Below are 20,445 nucleotides of genomic sequence, written 5' to 3' on the forward strand. Positions count from 1 at the left end.
ATAAATAGACTACAAGTACTGTCAGCCATTGCGTCTGATGGCTTCTAGTGCTCAATGAACTGTGAGGGTGCTGGTGAGCGCTGTCCTAGTTCATTGATCTTCCTGCTGCTTGTCTGTATGTGAGGTACAGGCAGACCGCTATCCTGACAGTCCGCAGGAGCCTGGCATTGCACTCATGATCTGCTGATTGTGGGTGCAATGCTCTGCCCGCTCCTTAGAAAAGAAATCAGAAACGCACATTTTTTTTTTCTTTTTAGCTTCAAAAAAATGTGCATTTATTATTTGTTGTGGTTGTTTTTTTTGTTTTTTGTTTTTTTTTCCCAAAAGGTGAACTTATCCTTTAAAGCTGAAGGAGATAATACAATTTGATTGTATAGTGTGTGGTGAGCTTTGCACAATAACATGACTCCTGGGGATCAATGTTTACATTTTGCAGTACAGAGTCTCCTCTGTGAGCTCTGTGGTGGACCAGGGTCATCTTCATGCATATTTACATCTGAGAAGTGTACTGTCTGATGGTGCCACAGGTAGATCAGAGGACAGTTCTGGGTTACACCACAAAAGACGCACTCCAGATCTGTTCTGGAAGTGTTTTTGATGCATACCAGATTCCTTTTTTCTTTCTTTTTTTCACTGCTTGCAACCCGTGTGTTTTTGATGCATTACTGTGAATTTTTGATGCGTTTTACTGCGTTCCAGTACAGGAAAAATGGTGTGTCTGTCTGTCTGTCTGTCTGTCTGTCTGTCTGTCTGTCGGCCCAAGAATTGACTGCACTGGTGTGAACTATGCCATTGGAAACCATAAAACCTGCTTTCCATGTGTTTTTGTTATGCAGAAAAGAAATGCACTGGACTCAGGGTGGATTTGATTTAAATCCTAGTTTTCTACATAAAGACTAATTCTTGCTGGTATAACTTTAATATACAAGTAGATGAAGATTTTTAGAATAACAACTTTTCATATTAGTTTTTTTATCCCCAGTTTAATAGGTTAATCATTCATATTTGGACAACTTTTCTGTTGTACTTAGGAAGGAGAAAAATAATCATTCCCTTAATAATAACAATTTAAATAGATTTATTCAACTGAAACAATAACATTCCAGCATATGTGATTTGCTTAAACATCCATGTTTGGTAACTAATTTGGCTAAACAAAATATATATATTTTAAGAAACGTAGACTGTCAGCCCCTTCCTCCTCACACTGTCAGCCCCTCCCTCCTCGCACTGTCAGCCCCTCCCTCCTCGCACTGTCAGCCCCTCCCTCCTCGCACTGTCAGCCCCTCCCTCCTCGCACTGTCAGCCCCTTCCTCCTCACACTTAGTTTCACTTTCTTCTTGTGCAGATCTATTCCACTCCAAACAATCAGAAAAATATTGTTTCTATTCTATTCACTGAACTTCTTGAAACTTAGCACTGAAGGGGTTGATTCTGTATTCATAGGTTTGTAGAAGTTAGGATGAAGGTCTTTTTCTTAACTCTGTTCATGTTATAACATTTTTGCTGTGAAGAAGAGGCCTGTGATCTCCGCTGAGTCAAATTCAGTTTTGAGAACTGCAAAAGTAAACCAATCATCTGTGATAATATCTTGTAGGCAGAGAAACTGCCCAATAATCTTACAAAAACCTCTGGAAGAGCATGACATTGTGAATGGATTCATGGAATTTATTTACCAAAATAATTAAACATATACAGCCTTATTCTACATAATTAAAAAACTAATCTTTATTTCATGATGGAATAACCTTTGGATGGTAATATATTTTCCTCAAAAAGCTTTTTATTTAAAAAAAATCCAATTTAAATAAAAACTGATTTTTTTTTTGATTTTTTTTTAAAAAATCATTGATTTTTATCCACCCTGGTTCCAATACAGGAAAAATGCATCATGTTCTCGTGTGTTTGTGTGTGTGTGACAGCCCAAGAATTGACTGCACTGGTGTGAAATATGCCATTGGAAACCATATAACCTGCTTTCCATGTGTTTTTGTTATGCAGAAAAGAAATGCACTGGACTGTATGGTGGTGTAAACTGAGCTTCAGTACAGTGAATGCTCTGATTGGTCACTGCAGTTTTCTTAGTCCGTTTAGCTTTGATCCCTCACTTTCCATGAGTGTCAGCTCAGCTGCCACCTTGTCTCTTGTGTCACCATGTATTGAAGATGGCACAGCGAGTAATGTTTTGTAGAGTTGTATGACCATGTATCCTGAGGGCGATGCTAAAACTGCAAGTGTTGGCCCAGCCAGTAATCCCGACCTATACAGGGAAGATCCATCATTACTATAATATAGAGGAGAAAAGAAGAGGTCAGCAGTAAACACAATCGCACTGCATAGAAACATTGTATGAAAGGCTCAAAACCTCAAAAGTAGAGGGGCTTTTGAAGTGTAAGTTCACCTTTTTAAGATTTATGAGGAGGTGAGCTAACTGCAAATATCCTGTCCACCCCTCCAGACCCTCTGCACATAGAGGCCGTGATGTCCCCCGCTGCCAGTGTAGGAGTCCGTACACCATAATACACAGCCCTAGAGTGAGGAGACATCTTAATGCTCGCAGTGGCAAGCACTCATTGGTCAGCTTAACCACGTGAGCTCGCTGACCAATGAGAAGTTCCTCTTTCTTCTGTGACAGGCTATCACAATGACAAGCACTGTGCTGACCAATCAGAAGCTCCTCTTTCTTCTGTGACACGCTATCACAATGACAGGCACTGTGCTGACCAATGAGAAGCTCCTCTTCTGTGACATGCTATCACAATGACAAGCACTGCGCTGACCAATGAGAAGCTCCTCTTTCTTCTGTGACATGCTATCACAATGACAAGCACTGTGCTGACCAATGAGAAGCTCTGTGACATGCTATCACAATGACAAGCACTGTGCTGACCAATGAGAAGCTCTATGACATGCTATCACAATGACAAGCACTGTGCTGACCAATGAGAAGCTGTGACATGCTATCACAATGACAAGCACTGTGCTGACCAATGAGAAGCTCCTCTTTCTTCTGTGACACACTATCACAATGACAAGCACTGTGCTGACCAATGAGAAGTTTTGTTTAGCAAAAAATAAAAAACCCAGAGGGAGGTGATGAAATACCACCAAAAGAAAGCTCTATCTGTCTAAAAACAAATGCTAAAAAGTTCATATGGGTACAGTGTTGCATAACTGCGCATTTGTCATTCAAAGTGTGACAGCGCTGAAAGCTAAAAATTGGCTTGGGCTGGAAGGGGGTATAAGTGGCTGGTAGGCTAGTGGTTATACGTGTATTACAATATGTGTGAACCAAATATCCCTATTTATTGCAAAGTCTGCTGGAAGGGTATATACCTGTGTGCAGAGGGCCTTCAGAATTTCTAGCTTATGATCCAAAGCACACAACGTCATCTGCAAAACATGGCGGAGGCATTGTGATGGCATGGGCATGCATAGCTTCCAGTGGCACTGGGTCATTGGTGTTTATTGATGATGTGACAGAAGACAGAAGCAGTCAGATGAATTCTGCAGTGTTTAGAGATATACTGTCAGCCCAGATTCAGCCAAATGCAGCAAAGTTGATTGGCGCTTCACAGTACAGATGGACAATGATCCAAAACACACTGCAAAAGCAACCTACGAATGTTTGAAGGAAAAGAAGTGGAATATTCTGCAATGGCTGAGTCAATCACCTGATCTCAACCCCATTGAGCATGCATTTCACTTGCTGAAGGCAAAACTAAAGGCAGAAAGACCCACAAACAAAGAACAACTGACGACAGCTGCAGTTAGAGCCTGGCAAAGCATCATAAAGGAGGAAACCCAGTCTTTGGTAATGTCCATGGGTTCCAGACTTCAGGCAGTCATTGCCAGTAAAGGATTCTCAACAAAATATTAAAAATGAACATTTTATTTATGATTATATTCAATTGTCCAATTACCTTTTGGTCTCTTGAAAAAAGGGGGGATGGCTACTCCTTAAGAACTGTAATTCCTAAACCCTTCCTCCAATTTGGATGTACATACCCTCAAATTAAACATGAGAGTCTGCACTTGCAGTATATATCTATTATATAACTATAGCTTGAATATGTTTTGGTAAATACCTGAAAAAAAACTCTAAAACCTGTGTCCAAATATATATGGGCCTAACTGTGTGGGTGTATGTGTGTGTATATATATAATACAGGATTTATATAGTACCAACAGTTTGCTCAGCGCTTTACAATATAATGGGAGACAATACAGCAACATTACTGTTCAATACAAGCGGAATAGGAGGGCCTGATCCTTGGCGCTTACAATCTAGGAGGTGTGTGTGTGTGTATAATATATATTAGTATACATACACACTGTATAATTATGGTATTATTAAATTAGAGCTTTACAAGAACTAACTTTTTTCTATTTTTTGCTACATTATTTCATTTGCTTTAAACTTCAGATATATATTATATATACAGCAAACGGGCAGCATGATATGTACCAGAAAATACCATAAAGAAAGCTTTCAGTGGAAATTTACAGAATTATCTCAGCTCCACTTGACCTTCTGAATTCTGGTGATTGAATGCTAATGATGAGCACTAATGAAGTACTTATTGACCACTTCAAAACCTTCCCTTAGGCTTGACCTGATGTCAGGTGCATGGACTCGTACAGGCAGATGCAGTTCTCAGAAACACAGGGGACCCTTTTTAAATTTTTAATTGTGGATTAAAGAGAGGTGGGTGATGCCAGTGGGATATGTTCTGATGCTATAAATCTTTTGATGGACTGAATTATTTAGATGAAAATTTCTGTGTGTTGTGTACCCAATGTGTTTGAGGAGTTGCTTACTTTACAGTTCGTTTTTAGCTAAAACTTAACTTGCATCAAAAGCTCAACTGTTGCCGTAAGTAAACATGTTCCATTTCTTCCAGGTGAAATTTCGATGGAGAAGGTAAAGGTAAAAAGATATGTCTCTGGTAAAAGACCTGACTATGCACCCATGGAATCCTCTGATGAGGAAGATGAGGAGTTCCAGTTCATAAAAAAAGGGAAGGAGCAGGAGGTAGAACCGGAGGAACAGCCAGAAGAAAGCACCAGTGATCCACGTCTGCGCCGGTTACAGAACCGCATGAATGAGGATGTAGAAGAGAGGTAATGGATTTGTTTAAAATTGACTCATAAGTAACTGTGCTCTTCAGAAGAGTATAGAGTATATTGTGTGTAAATAAAAAGATTTCTTACCTGCAAAGGTATGTGCATTTATTCATGTATTTATTTTTCTACACTACTTCACTCAAGCTTGATAGCCAATTGACTGCTATACGTTGCTGCAGAACTGCCTGCCTTTTACTATTTTATGAGCACGTTTTGGAAACCTTTTTATGAACTGAAAGTTCACAAATGTCAATATATGACTGCCCAATTGTGCTAGTTATATTCATTCAAAGAACTGAATATTGCACCCTATTAACCTCTGAGGAATCCTGGAAATAATGTTCTGTTCTTGGGGAACTCTTGCTAAAACCAGCTCATCGGGGAAATATGCCACCTACATCGGTGGTAATTGGAAAGCTTACAGTGCTGGTCAACATGCACCCCTTCCAGATAGCTACAAAGATCAATGGTGTCATGCTGCTTACTCTGCCAAGTGGCATTGGTCCCAGAACTATGTAGGAACTGACAGATGGGAGGTCAGTTAGCCACAACCGAAGGAACCCCTAGCAACCTGTGGAGGAATCCTGGTGGAGAATGGCTGCTGTAGCATATGTGTTTGCTCATTGCAGGTTGGCCAGACACCGTAAGATCGTGGAACCAGAAGTGGTGGGTGAAAGTGAGCCAGAATCTGAACCCGGAGAGGAATGGCGAGTTGACAGAGAGGACACCACTGAGGAGGAGGAAGAGGAGGTGGATGATGAGGTAATTCGAATATCTAGAAACTGGAGAGTTACCTTTTGTTCTTTACTTTCTGCTTAACCTCTTTGAGCCTAAGGGTAAAACAAATATTAAATGCCTAAGCACAGTTTTGCAACTTTGACATGTGTTAGTAAAACCGTGCATATCATCACAAGGTACAGGTGGATTATACCTTTTTTTTTTTTTTCCAGATAAATTGCACGTTCATTTGGTGCTAAATAGTAATGAAGATCTCCTCCTCCTGATTTTTTTTTTTTTTTTTTTTATCATCCACCTTAAATCACACTGACACTAACTGATACTAATTTAAAAAATAAAATTTCAAATCCCACCCAAAAACCACTGACCCTGACCCAAACACTACACCTGGCACTGACCAAAATCAAACCTTGATCTAGGTGGGTTTTTGTTTTTTTGTTTTTTTTTTAAATTTATATATATATTTTTTCTCTCTCTCTAAATGGAGAGAGATGCAATGTATCTCTCTCCTCCATTCAGAGAGAGAAAACACGGGGGCGGGTTTCACGCTGACTGATTACTGTGATAGCCAATCAGATGCTATCACAGCAATCAAGTGACCTGGAATTGGGAGTTCTGGGTCCATATCGTTAATTTCAGACCCGGGGCTCTCTGCGAGACCCCTGTCTCTGTGCTGGGAATGCGGTGCGCTCTCAGCACAAAGATAGGTACGCATTAGGTGGCCCGATGGAAAATAGCCCAGTCCAGTGGAGCCGCATATTTGAGTACGCTCAGCGGGAAGATGCAGATATGCATAACTTCTGCCTGAATTTAGTGAACATATAGTCGGAACGAGGATCACATTCTGCAACTTTGTGATTTTTAAAGTAAACCAGGCAGAAACATGGGCGTTACCATCAATGATCTTTTGACAATGCTAGTTGCCCTGCTCTTATGCTGAGAGTGTAGATTATCGCTGCATTTTTCAAAGTTTCCTCTTAATCTGTTTTACTCATAAGAAACTGAAACTGAGTGGTGGAATAATTGGCATACATTAGACTGACCTTAGTATGTGTGTATCTGTCTGACTTTGGTAACACTATTGAATTGTAAGTCCCTTTTGGGATTGATGAGAATGATTGTTTTCTGTACAGTGCTGAAGAATAGGTTGGCACCATATAAACAAGTGATATAGATGGATACTTCTACAACTCTTGATTCATGATTTTGGCTCATCTTCACGCTTGTATTCTTTTTTTCCAGGAAATTGAGCGTCGGCGTTCTATGATGCGGTTAAAAGCCCAGGAAAGGAAAAATGAAGAAATGGAAGTGTTGGAGGTAGAGGATGAATGGAAGTCTGAGGAAGAGATGGTATCTGAATATGAAGAATACACAGATAGTGAAGATGAACCGGAACCAAAACTTAAACCAGTATACATTAGGAAGTAAGTGAGGGGGGTACCAGGCACTTTCCATAGTAAAATAAAACCCAGTGATGCAGGTGATAACATCCGGGACCAGATATGTCATATAACGCCTCATATTACAAACTTGGCAATGCTTCAGTTATTTCTTAAAACCATATATATAGCTAATCGCCTCTACATGTAATAGGTCATTCATCTCTTTGAATGTTCTGTGTAACCACTTGCCCTCCAGAGGATTTACCCCCCCCCCCTCCCCCTTCTTGACCAGGCCATTTTGCAATCTGCGTTATTTTAACTGACAATTGCTCGGTCATTCAAAGTTGTACATAAATTAATTTTATGTCCTTTTTTCCCCAAAAATACAGCTTTCTTTCGGTGGTATTTGATCACCTCTGTGTTTGTTTTTTTTCTGCTATAGACAAAAAAAGGCTGACAATATTGAAAAAAAGAAATATTGACTTTTTGCTATACACAATATACAATAAAAAAATTTTAAAAATCAAATTTCTTTATAAATTTAGGCCAAAATGTATTCTGCTACATGTCTTTGCTAAAAAAAAAAAAAAAAAATCCCAATCTGTGTAAATTAATTGGTTTACGTGAAAGTCATAGCATCTACCAATGGCGGTATATATGCTTTTTTTGTTTATTTTTATTTATACTAGTAATGGCAATAATCAATGACTTATTGCAGGACTGTGGCGGGCATTCTGACACTGATTGGGAACTGACTGACACTGAGCAGGAAGGGGTTAACATCTGTGGCAATCAAAGGGTTAACTGTGTGCTGTGTTTTACTACTTGTTTTTTTGTTTTGTTTTTTATCGCTCTGCTTTGCAGAGAAATACAAAGCAGCATGTCCTTGCTGACAGGAGAGAGACCTGTGTTGTTTACATACAGGTCTGTTCCCTGTCAGTTTTCCCCGACGAGTGCCAGCTGGGAATCGCCGGCTGGGACCCGGTGATTGACATTCCTAGCTGCCAATAGCGGCACGGGTAGGGTGGCGCACATGTGCTTGCCCGCGCCCTACCGGAAATGCAAATCGTGTATATATACATGATTTTACGCAGCCCTGCTGCCCTGTAGCAGTATTTCTACCATAGGGTGGCGGGCAATCGGTTAAAGTATGGAAATCTGTCAGGTCTCCAGTTTGGGAGCTGCCACTACTGAATTATTCTGCTGTGACCTCCTCTTACTACTTAGGAAGTCCATGACCCACCTAGTATGATTACGCTTGTCTTGGGCTAATGACCTTATAAATGGTGCAGTAAGCATAGGAATGAGACAGCCCTGGAATTTGCACCTTCAGTCACTACCCTAGTAGTCCTTTTTAACTTGAATCTTAAAGCCCAATTTGGTTTATGCTAAAAGCTCAATTTGAAGCCAATGGAGCCTATTTCCTTGCCCCAGCTTTTAGAGCCCATTCACACTAGGAACTGCATGTATCTGCGATTCACATACAGTTCTATGCAGTGCAATTTCAGCTCCATTCATTTTAACAGTGCACCAAAAGTAGTGCATGCACTACTTTTTGAAACGCACGGCAACCAGTTCAAAAGTACCATGAAATCCGGTGCGGGGAAACGCACTGCGCTTGTGACCAGCATTTGGGGTGTCCTAAACTTCATTCTAGTGTGAAAAGGCCCTTAGTGTTCTTCTTTACCTGGAAGCACTGACCCTGCCATGTACACAAGCTTTACCAGCCAGTAAGGAATGCAAATAGAGTAGGTCTTGTGTCCATGTACATGTGTGAATGATCTCTGATGTTGGAGTGGCTTATATAATGATCCACATATAAAGTAGGATAACGTAGCGCAAAGAGAAGCACAGATGTTTTAAAAACCACTTTTATTTGGGTTATTGAACACATCCACTTTTTCAGGAAGGATAGAGTAACCGTTCAAGAAAGAGAAGCTGAAGCCCAGAAACAGAAGGAGTTGGAGGTTGAAGCTAAGCGGATGGCAGAGGAAAGACGTAAATACACCTTAAAGGTAACAATATGCAACAGATCTGTATGTCTGTCTGCTTGATGGTAAAGTAGAATTCCAGGTTTAATATGACTTTAAATAGCTCATTTGGGCCACAGGATTATCCTAAATGGCGGAGAAGCATTCAGCCTGACTCTATTCAGTTTCGGCAGATAGGAAGTTGCCCATACTGTTGCCGTAACAGAGCACCACACATTGTATGTAGCTAAGGCTACTACCATATATTACAGTAGTAAAATTTTATGAACACAGTTTGTTTGGGCCAGCTTGGAATGGAATTCTACTTTAACCAGTTCAAGTCCGGACACGTTCACCCCCTTCCAGTCCAGGCCATTTTTTAGCTTTCAGCGCTATCACACTTTGAATGACAACTGCGCGGTCATGCAACACTGTACCCATATGGATTTTTTAGCATTTTTTTGAGACAGTTAAAAATATTTTTTGGTGGTATTTATTCACCACTGGGATTTTTATTTTTTTGCTATATAAACGAAAAAGTCCAAAAAAAATTAAGTGTTTTTCTTATAAAATTTTGCAAATAATCTTTCTTCATAAATCTTGGCCAAAATGTATTCAGCTATCTTTTTATTAAAAAAAAAAAAAAAGTAACCCAAATTAGTTTATAACCAAAAATTATTAAAATTTTTCCAAAAACATTTTATTTTTTTTTATATATATATATATATATATATTTATTTTTTTTTTTTATTCTGTCACCCTAGTAGTACAGTGTCACCATAATGACACTGTACTACTTGTGGGGGGGTGATGATTTTTTTTTTTGTTTTTTTTTACATTGATTGCTGTTACATCCATAAAGGCTGTAAAAGCAATAATTTCTGCGCTCTGGCTGCATTCTTGCAGTCATTGAGAAATACTGTGAGAGCTTTGATTGGTCACAGCTTGTCACATGGTACAAGGCTTTTGTGAATAGCCTTGTACCATGTGACCTCTGTGATCATTCACAGATTTCACAAGTAGTAAGCAATGATGTCAGGAGTGACATCATATTTATTACTATTCATGTGATCACTGATTGGTCAATCAGTGATCACATGAATCGGGACCTCGGATATAGGTCCCTTACAGCGATCGGTGTTCCACTGTGTCCAAAGAGCACTGCAGGCACTGATTGTGGTGCTTTGACCTCCCAGGGAGCGCCCACAGGCAAAGAATGCAGGGGGACGTTTAGAAACATCCACCCGCATCGGCAGCGCTCCCGTGTACAGGAAGTGGTTAAAGCTGGAGTTACATTAGTGGTTGCATCTCTCCGCTATTCTCCGAGATTTACCTGCTTGTTGGCAGTCATGTCATGCAGTACAGTGAAATCTATGTGATGCTAATGATAAATGTAAACAATCACCTGTGTAGCTAAGATTTGCTTCCTTCATTTTCTCCTGTCTTGCAGATTGTAGAGGAGGAGACAAAGAAAGAAATAGAGGAGAACAAGAGGACTCTGGCAGCTCTGGATGCCCTGAACACAGATGATGAGAATGATGAGGAAGAATATGAAGCCTGGAAGGTTCGAGAACTGAAACGCATTAAACGTGATCGTGAAGAAAGAGAAGCGTATGTGTTTTTTTTGTTTTGTTTTGTCATAGTGTGTACTATAAATGTTTAATAATTTAGTGTCTACAATGTTTACCAGCATGTTCTATATGTTTTCATGGGACTATCCTAAGTTCATTACAGGAGATACTAGTATTTTCTTGCTTGTTTAAGGCACACTAGCATTCTGCTTCAGGAATGTTATTTTTTGTAATAAGTTTGTCTTCCCTGTTAACTAATCCCAGTGCATTTGACAGGGCTCCTCGTATGTTTCCTGTAATTTTTTTTTTTTTTTTTAATTTGGACTAGCTTGGTTCAAAGGAATGCTTACCTTTTACAGAATGGTCTGCCTACTGTGGATGATGTAATATGCCATAAGCTGTGTTGTCATTCTGCCAGAGTCCTATCGACCTCCCTTCCTAGCAACAAACCGAGTCAGCCCTACATGATCTCATCCATTCAGAAAAAGCCTTGTATTTTTATAAATGAATGCCAGACATTCTCTGATTGGCCAAGATGAAGCACCTAACGCCATCTGCACCTATTCTCTACCTTGGCCAATCAGAGTTTTAAAGTATGTAGGAGCAAACGTGTGGTTTTTTTTTTGAGTGGGAAAGGATTAGACTCTCTTCCAAGTTTTTATTCCATTTTTTTTCCTGATAACCATTTTGTCTAAGTGACAAGACAGACAGCAAAAATAAATGCTTGATAGGTGTGTAAACCGTCTTCTACTCTTCTACAAAAAGGAAAATAGTTTACTTATACATAGACTTTAAACGTTTGTAGCAATAATACCATCTCTCACCAACCACCATATTGCTTATATTTGCCTTCCCTTTTGCACAAAGAAGTTCGTTTTGCAAGGACAAGATGACTTTTTATATGCTGGGGTGAGGGGGAATCAAGTCACTGGGTATTTTTCTTTCCTCCTAACAGCTGAAAGGATAAGTTCACCTTTTTAAAAAAAAAAAAAAAAAAATGCAAATTTGTTTGCAGGTAAAAAAAAAAAAAAAGGTGCATTTTTATTTTCTTGGTAGCCTGTAAAGCATTGCGCATGCAATCAGCAATGTTCTGTTGGTGCAATGTCAAGCTCCTGCAGACTGCCAGTATAGCCGTCTGCCTGTACCACTGATACGGGCAGGCAGTTAGTAAAGTCAGGATGATCAATGAACTATGAGAGCACTCTCCAGCACCCTTGCAGTTAATGTAGCACTACAAGCTATCTGCCACAATGGCAGACAGTGGTTGTAGTTCATTCATTCACAGATCACTGTGAATGAATTATGTGGCCATGTGGGTGGAGCCCTGCGTGGCCGCACTGTTTTTTGAGTTTTGACAGCGGATGTGGGGAGAGGATCCCCTGCCCATTGTCACGTTGGGGGATTAAGTCGGGGTAGCGGCAGGTGATTTAGTAACATTTTGCACCATAAATATGGGTGTAATATGTTATATAAAGCGGAGTTCCAGCCATTTTTGTGTTTATTAAAAGTCCGCAGCTACAAAAACTGTAGCTGCTGACTTTTAATAAACACACACTTACTTGTCCCGGAGTCCAGCGGTGTTCTCACCCGCGCCGTCCCTTCTCTCCTCCACGGTGCTGGCATCTCTATTGTGGGCACCTGGCTGTGACAGCTTGCGGCTCCACAGCCGGGTGTCCACTGCGCATGCACAACCCGTGCTGCGCCTAATTGATCTGGCAGTCTTCTGGGACTTGTGAAAGTTTGCAGGAAGGTGGACTGGGCTGAACTTCCGGCTCACTTCGCCGTGGCGAACTGAGCCAAAAGTGGGAGTGGGTACTGGTGAAAAATCGGTATCCACTCCCCCCCCCCCCCCCCCCCCAAAAGGTGCCAAATATAGCAGTGGAGGGGCAGGCAAATAAGCAGAGCTTCCACTTTTGAGTGGAACTCCGCTTTAAAGGTGAACTTACCTTGATCCTTTAACTGAGCATCCAGAGAACAGCAAACCTGTTCTGCTGGTGGGGGCAAGCATTACTGTTGCTGTGCCTTGCAGGGACAGCTCATAAGTTCTTCTTTTTTTAAGGTAGAAATGATTCCTGTTTGATATTCTAGTTATGCTTTTCTAATATAGTATTGTGCCTACAAACAACACACATTTTTCATGATAAACAAAAATTCTGTAAGTATAATAATCTTTCATTTTATTTATGTACTAGAATGGAGAAAGAGAAGGCAGAAATAGAACGCATGCGTAACATGACTGAAGAGGAGCGCCGCGCTGAACTTCGTGCCAATGGCAAGATAATAACCAACAAAGCACTAAAAGGAAAATACAAATTCTTACAGAAATACTACCACAGAGGAGCTTTCTTCATGGTAAGAAATGATTCTACACTTATACCCCGAAGACCTTGCACTACAATCTTATCTCCTCTCAATGTAAATCTAATTGCATCAAAAAGGGAATGTATAAAGTTTTTGCATAGAATGTTTTGCTTTAGAAATATTTTTACTCAAATTATTTGCTTGATAAAGCATTACACTAAGATCATGAGACCTAAAAGATTGTAACTACAACCATTTTATTTTCCAGGGTGTTTCTAATTTTGAGGATTTTTAATCTTTAGTCTTAAAATGACTTTTTAAACATGTATGCAAAAAGTGCAAAAAAAAAAAACCCGGCTCTGGCAGCGTAAGGGTTAAAGCAGGAATATCTAAACACCGGAAAATGTGATCTGGAAAACATAAGTCAGCGGTCACTCCGCTGCAATTTAAAATTGTGCGATTTCTGAAAACTTTATTGCTACTTGTGAAGATTTTCAACAATTTGTTGCAATTTGCAGTGATTTCCATTATATTCTATGTATGTGAAATCGCAACAAAACTGCAGAAAAAGTAATGCTACTAACTACTTTAGAAATCGCACTGCAGCACATCGTATATGTTAAGACACTGACATTCACATTCCTTAGATGTGATTTCAGGTGCGATTTCGATTTGCAGTGTGACCGGGCACTAAAAGTTGTTTTAGCTTTTCTAAATGCAGAAGTCATCTGAAATTCTAAAGTGGCACTCTGAATGTGACCTAAGAGAGGATTTCTTCTGTTCTGACATGGGAAAGAAGTCCTCTCAACAATATTTACCTTCAATATGTGTATGTATGTGTATAACATCTCTTTAACCCCTTCCCACCAACCCAGGCGCCTCCCTTTTAAAGGTTTGTAACGCTCAGGGGAACAGGGAGGATCAGTGATTATGTGACTACTGTGATTGGCTGTCACAGTGGTCACTTGATTAGAAGCCAGTGCCACTAACTGGTTTTTTTTTTGTTTTTTTTTCTTGGGACAAAGTGTCTTTTTTGGCAGCTTGATCTTTGTGCTGGGAGTGCGAAAGAAATGTGCTCCTAGAACATGAACATTGCCTGCCCAACAACACAAATGTGCAGCAGGCGGGTGTTAAAGCCTAGCTTTTTGCTGCCGCACATATGGGTTACTGGGGCATAAAGGGGTTAAAAAGGTTAGACAAGTAACACAAACCAAAGTTCCTTTAATATATTTACATACCGGTATTTGTTTTACCATTGTCTGTCTGTATTCCTCATGGGGAGGGACAGTATTCTGGGTGTATTGTATTTATAAAACTTTTTTTATTTTATTTTTTCATGTTAATTCTCCTGAGCCTTCAGGCAGTGGGAGCAAGATCTATATGTAGTTCAGAGCTGTGGTAGATAGAGGAAGTTTTTTTTGGGTTACTGGAAAACCCAGGAAATGTGATGTAGGGTACATTAAAAGCATGGTGTTTTATTTTTGTTATATGTGGGGTTTTTTTTTTTTTTTTTTTGAACATAGAAATTTACAATTCTTTTCACGCCACAGGATGAAGATGAAGATGTATATAAGAGAGACTTCAGTGCTCCCACGTTGGAAGACCACTTCAATAAAACTATCCTACCCAAAGTCATGCAGGTAACTTTTTTTTTTGTACACAAGCATTGTGTTGTGGATGTGCTTTTCTGTTTATATACACAAATTCCGCTGTACTATTTGAGGACAGTGTGGAAAGAATACATCCCTGGTTGTTACTGCCTGGGGGGTGGAGTGATCTGTAGGGGTGACCTTTTTGGGTATATCAGCTAAACTCCAAAACATTTCAGAGTCCTAAATTACTCCTAAAATACAAAAACAATTATTACATTTAGAAATACATTAGCACTAGCTCAGTGTTTTTTGTATGGACCGACCACCTTTTTAGATGCATTAAATAGTTCAACTTTGGAAAATCATTGTCTGATACACTTGCTCATACTGTGTTCTGTCTTCAGGTCAAAAACTTTGGCCGTTCTGGTAGAACAAAATACACTCACTTGGTGGATCAAGACACAACGTCATTTGATTCTGCGTGGGGCCAGGAGAGCGCCCAGAATACAAAGTTCTTCAAGCAGAAGGCGGCTGGTGTGAGGGATGTGTTCGAGAGACCTTCTGTAAAGAAAAGGAAAGCTTAGATGATCAATTTGTGGACTTTGGATCATTTTCCCGTATTCAGGGATAAATCATTTTATGTAAATATTTTTTTTCTTTTGTATGAAATTCTCAGAACTTTCTTTTTCGATGAAGATAATTGTGTAAATATTCACAATGTTCTGTACCTTAAAACATATTTGGTTAGTTTTATGTGTCCAGCCTTTTCGTTAATTTAATGTCAAACATGAGGCATTTAGGTGTTTCAGATTGCTTGGACTACTTGATCACATACAGTCTTCTAGGTCTGGGATGCTTTACAACTGGGGTGGGACACTTTGTCAGTGAAATACAATGTTTTTAGTAGTAAAGACATGTAGAACCCAGGATTTCAGACCCTTATCTGGAGTCTATAGTTTTGATTTAAAGGATAAGTTTGCCTTTGGAACATGTTACACAGTCCACCCGTATTTAGGGTGGAACATGTTCAAACCAGCTTCGGGGAATCCTCTCCCTTCACCCACTGATGGAATTTAAAAATGGCAGGGCTCTGCTGATTTGGCCTTGTCATTCTTTCAGAGTTCTGTGAATGAATGAACTACAAGTACCATTGGCCACCCACAAAAAAGAAGTGCATTTATTTATTTTTATAATAGGTGAACTTTGGCCTTTTAAGGATTCTGAGGAATTTGTCAAATTGGTATTGACGGAATTTAGAACGATGGTTGGTGGCTAATTGTGGTCTTCTGGCCAAAGGTACTTTTTTGTGACAGGTACACTTTGTTTATTCAGGCCAAAGTAAAAGATTCAATTGTAAGTCTATCCCTTCTGCAGCTATTTGCCTTTCCCTTCCTACTGGAGCTCTGAATGAAATTCCCCCCCCCTCCCCCACCACACCATGGTGACAATGCTAAGACTTGAGGATCAGGCTTCTCAGGTAATGCATGACCTCATAAGCGTAATACCCTTCTGTACCCAGAAGTACTGAGTATCTCTCAGGGCTCCAACTGGCAAGCTGTTGTGGGACCATAGGGAAGATGTCTTTAACCACATCCCGTCTGGCCATTGTATATAAATGGCCGGACGGTGGCAGTGCAGGGTCGGGTGGCCGTTTATAAACGGCCACCCCGCACCCTGCTTGTGCGCGCTCACTGGGAGCGCGCAGCACCGCAATCCGGTGCCCGCTGTGTCCTCCGGACACAGTGGAACACCGATCGTCGTACGGGATCTCTGTGCGAGGTCCCGATCATGTGATCACTGATTGGCCAATCAGTGATCACATGCAGAGTAGTAAGCAATGATGTCACTTGTGACATCATTGCTTACTACGTGTGAAATATGGTACAAGGCTATTCACAACAGCCTTGTACCATGTGACAAGCTGTGACCAATCACAGCTCACTCAGTACTTCTCAATGGCTGCAAGAATGCAGCTAGAGAGGAGGAATGATTGCTTTTACAGCCTTTATGGGTGTAAAATTAATCAGTGTAAAAAAAAAAAAAAAAAATGTTCATCACCCCCCACAAGTAGTACAGTGTCACCATGGTGCCACTGTACAGCTAGGGTGACCGTATGTAAAAAAAAAAATAATAAATTTAAAAAAAATGTTTAAAAATTATAATTTTGGTTATAAACTAATTTTTGTTTTGTTTTTTTAACTAAAAAGATAACAATAAATTTTGGCCAAGATTTATGATGAAATATTATTTATTTGCACAATTTTATAAGAAAAACACTTTTAAATATTTTTGGACTTTCATTTACATAGCAAAAAAAAAAAAATCCCAATGGTGAATAAATACCACCAAAATAAAGCTTTCTGTCGCAAAAAAAATGCTAAAACATTCATATGGGTACAGTGTTGCATGACCGCGCAATTGTTATTCAAAGTGTGAAAGCTGAAAATTGGCCTGGACAGGAAGGGGGTAAAAGTGTCCGGACTGGAAGTGGTTAATGCAGGAAAATGGTGACCAGTTTGACAGGGCTAAAGCATTACGTTTACACGTCATGGACTTATCTGTTGTACAGTTTACATTTTTGTTGGGAAATGGGAGTACAGCTTTTGCTATACTCCTGGTGATCTGAGGGGAGGGATGCTGCTTTTTCTCACAGCAGCTGCTTTCCCACCACTCCCCTTTGTGGTCCATTCACAGAATACTTTGTTTTTTGAATTATGTGACCCCATTAACAAGAGCTATGTGACTGGGCAAGTGGAGAAGAGGAGCAGCTGAAGTATAGTGATAGCTGTACTCCCAGCACTCTGTAAAACTGCAAACTTTAAATAAAGGAGTCCACAAGGTGGCATATGGCTTGAATGTTTTTAACTCATTGTATTCCAGCACCTTTTACAAAGTGGCTGATTTCCTAGGGTCTTTTCATTCAAGACCCAGCTATGTTTGAGAATGAGGAACACTGCACAGTTATGCTACACATGTTCTCTTCAGACAAACATAACATTTACATGTTTCTAAACAGAAAATTAGTATAAAACATGTGAAGAAGGCTTACGTTGGGGTTTTATTAATGGAAGGAAAAGCCGAGATACAGATCAAATTTGTCAATGAAATGTTACATTACAAAATGTCCCCCCCTTTCATAAAAAGTGTTTTCAAAGCACTTGTAAAGCGGGACAAACGTAACATGCTGAATTATTAACCGTTTAGTGTAAGGGTCTACCTAATTGGGACATCTAACAGATTGTATGGTCAGATTGTAATTTGTGTGGCTAGCTTCATAGGTTTTCTTGTGTCCATGTGTGAGACTGCTCTGATGTGCGCAAAAGTAAAATTGTCTTCTACGCAGCTTTTATTTAAAGTTCCAAAAGAAAATCAAAGTAATATGTCCTAAACCATAAGTAATAAAGTTGTATGGCATTAGTAATTAACTGATGCAGTAAAGCAGAAATATGTACTGATTAAACAATTACTCATTTTATTGACTAAAAATGTTAGGTAACCCATGAAGGTCATTCCTCCCACATAGTCTACACCAAACTTTCTAAGCATTGGTTTAAATGGAAGGAATTCCCACTGTTGGTAGCAATAGAAAGAATAGTGCTCCAGTGATGGTGTCAGCGGGAGGAATAGTGCCCAAAGGGCCAAAGTTTAGGGACCACTGGTCTACACATACGCAGTGTGTTAATATGTTGTGTTAAGGCAGCAACTTGATTTTCAGGGTCCATGCACACTGGGCTTAAATAATTAAAAAAAAAAAAAAAAAAAAACCCACAAAACGCAAGAGCATTTTTGTACACCAGTTTAGGCACAAAAAAAGCCCCATACACACTGGCCGAATATGGGACGGAATCAGCCGGTTCAACAGAATCTGGCCTGTGTGTGTACAGCAGCTCACCCTTCTGCCAAAGGAGCATGACCAAAAAAGGTCTGCCGATCGGCTTTCAATCAGCGCTCCCAGTCAATGGCCTAGAGTGCTGACTGGTGTGTTCTGGTGGTGGAGGGCAGTCCTGTCAGAACACAATAGCACAGTGGGGGAGACCGCTTGTGTTAGTACAGTGATCTGCCTTTGTTTTGTTTTGTTTTTTTTCCGTTCAGCCTGCTGAGTTTAACTAAAAAAAAAAAAAGATAGTTTGTATGGGCCTTTTGGAGCAGTCAGTATTATATTCTGTAGAAAACACCTCAAAAACCACAAACGAGAAGGGTTTCTTCTTTCTGCCTCTAAACGGTCTAATGCATGGACATGTAGGATAACAGTGAGCTGCTTCTACAGGCAAAACTTCTATAGTAGCATTTATTAAGCCAATTTCCTTAAAGTGATTGTAAAGGATACTTTTTTTTTTTTTAATAAATGCATCAAATTTACCTGATCTGTGTAATGGTTTTGCATCCTCCTCTTCTTCTTGAGTCTCCTGCTCCCCTAACCCCCCAATAGCAAGCCATTTGCTACGGGGGCACTTGTGTGGGCTCAAGCCTGAGCTGTACTGTGTGTCCCTCCTCACTGGCAGTGCTTGACTGCAACACTACTGTCTGTCCAATGAAGAGAGTGTGGAAAGAGCCTCTGCTCTCGACCACAGCGCTGGATCGGGCTCAGGTAAGCAAAAGGGGGGGGGGGGGGGCTTACATACAGGATTGTACCTTAAGGCAGAGAATGCATTGTTAAATAAAAAATCAACCTTTAGAACCACTTTAATGGGCTTGACCATTTTCTTTGTCCGTGAAATGCTCTACAATGCAGTTGCATTGTGATGTGTTGCTGTGCGGGTCTTTTGGTTGCTAGTGCGTGTGTGCTGTGCTGCCATTTACAATGGTGAGCTCCAAACGGGTCGGATGCAGCCCTTGGGCCACTATTCCACCAACTGACATCAGTGGAGTACCATTATCCCTGCTGATACCATCGAGGTATTATTCTCATTGATATCACCAATGGGTCACTATTTCTCCCATTAAAACAAACGATGGGGAACTGATGCCGGGGCATTTTCTACTCCTACTGACCACAGTTCAGCCCCTCTAAATCCTTAAGGACAGTAAGCTGGCCCCTTGCTTAGAAAGTTTGGAGACCGCTAATTTAAATTGACTGTCATTCTACCAGTACTACACTCCGGGGGGGGCTTGGGGGGGAAGGTGCACGGCTGAACACTGGGTCAACTAGCTGGGAGTGCTATGTCTGCAAGAGTTCTGCTGGACAAGTAGAACTGCCAAGGTATTTCTGTCCCCAACAAGGATAAGTTTTGCACAGCAGGATTTCTCAGCTATAGTCTCCAAGTCTGTTTTTTATCACCCTATTCATAGATTTTCCTTGTCTTCTGGTCTGGCTAAACCTTCTCTCATAAGGTCCTCTTCTCATTTCCAGGCTTCCAATAGAACTTAAAATGCAGATGCTGACAGAATGGGGGATATCTGAGACTATTTTCTTTATCGCCCATTGAGGCATATAGGAATTTAGATAGAGTCGGGTTATACCGTTACCTAAAGGAGGATTTAACGCTGGCAAACAAAAACATTGTACCCCAACCGTCATAACCTCTCTACCCAGTATACCCCATTTTTTGCTAGTGTCCAAGGATGGTGCCCTTTCCTCAGCTCTGCTGTGTAAAGTCTGTTTTGCTAGCCTCTTTTTTTTCCCTCTGGAACACAAAATCCACTACTCCACAATTACAACTACACTGCTTGAGCTGATTTGTATATAGCAGGCATCCTGATTGTTTTTTTTCTTAGCACTAGCTTTGGAGGCTGTACCTAGACCCCGCTGGCTTTAATGTGCATG

The 20,445-nt window shown here is 40.3% G+C and overlaps 1 protein-coding gene across 1 annotated transcript in view; it reads left to right on the forward strand.

Annotated features, from left to right (window-relative positions):
* Nucleotides 1–19,040, forward strand: part of MFAP1 (microfibril associated protein 1) — a 20,749-nt gene extending 1,709 nt beyond the window's left edge. The window contains exons 2-9 of the mRNA XM_089689380.1: nucleotides 4,905–5,124; nucleotides 5,757–5,889; nucleotides 7,108–7,289; nucleotides 9,154–9,262; nucleotides 10,668–10,828; nucleotides 12,981–13,140; nucleotides 14,640–14,729; nucleotides 15,086–19,040. Of these exons, the coding sequence (XP_089545506.1) occupies nucleotides 4,905–5,124; nucleotides 5,757–5,889; nucleotides 7,108–7,289; nucleotides 9,154–9,262; nucleotides 10,668–10,828; nucleotides 12,981–13,140; nucleotides 14,640–14,729; nucleotides 15,086–15,265 (1,235 nt within the window). The 3' untranslated portion in view covers nucleotides 15,266–19,040. The remainder of the gene's footprint in view (nucleotides 1–4,904; nucleotides 5,125–5,756; nucleotides 5,890–7,107; nucleotides 7,290–9,153; nucleotides 9,263–10,667; nucleotides 10,829–12,980; nucleotides 13,141–14,639; nucleotides 14,730–15,085) is intronic.
* The last annotated feature ends 1,405 nt before the right edge of the window (nucleotides 19,041–20,445 follow it).

This window comes from Staurois parvus, unplaced genomic scaffold, assembly GCF_062004578.1.
Source record: "Staurois parvus isolate SC_StPar_1 unplaced genomic scaffold, SC_StPar_1.0 ptg000472l, whole genome shotgun sequence".
Taxonomy (NCBI): Eukaryota; Metazoa; Chordata; class Amphibia; order Anura; family Ranidae; genus Staurois; species Staurois parvus.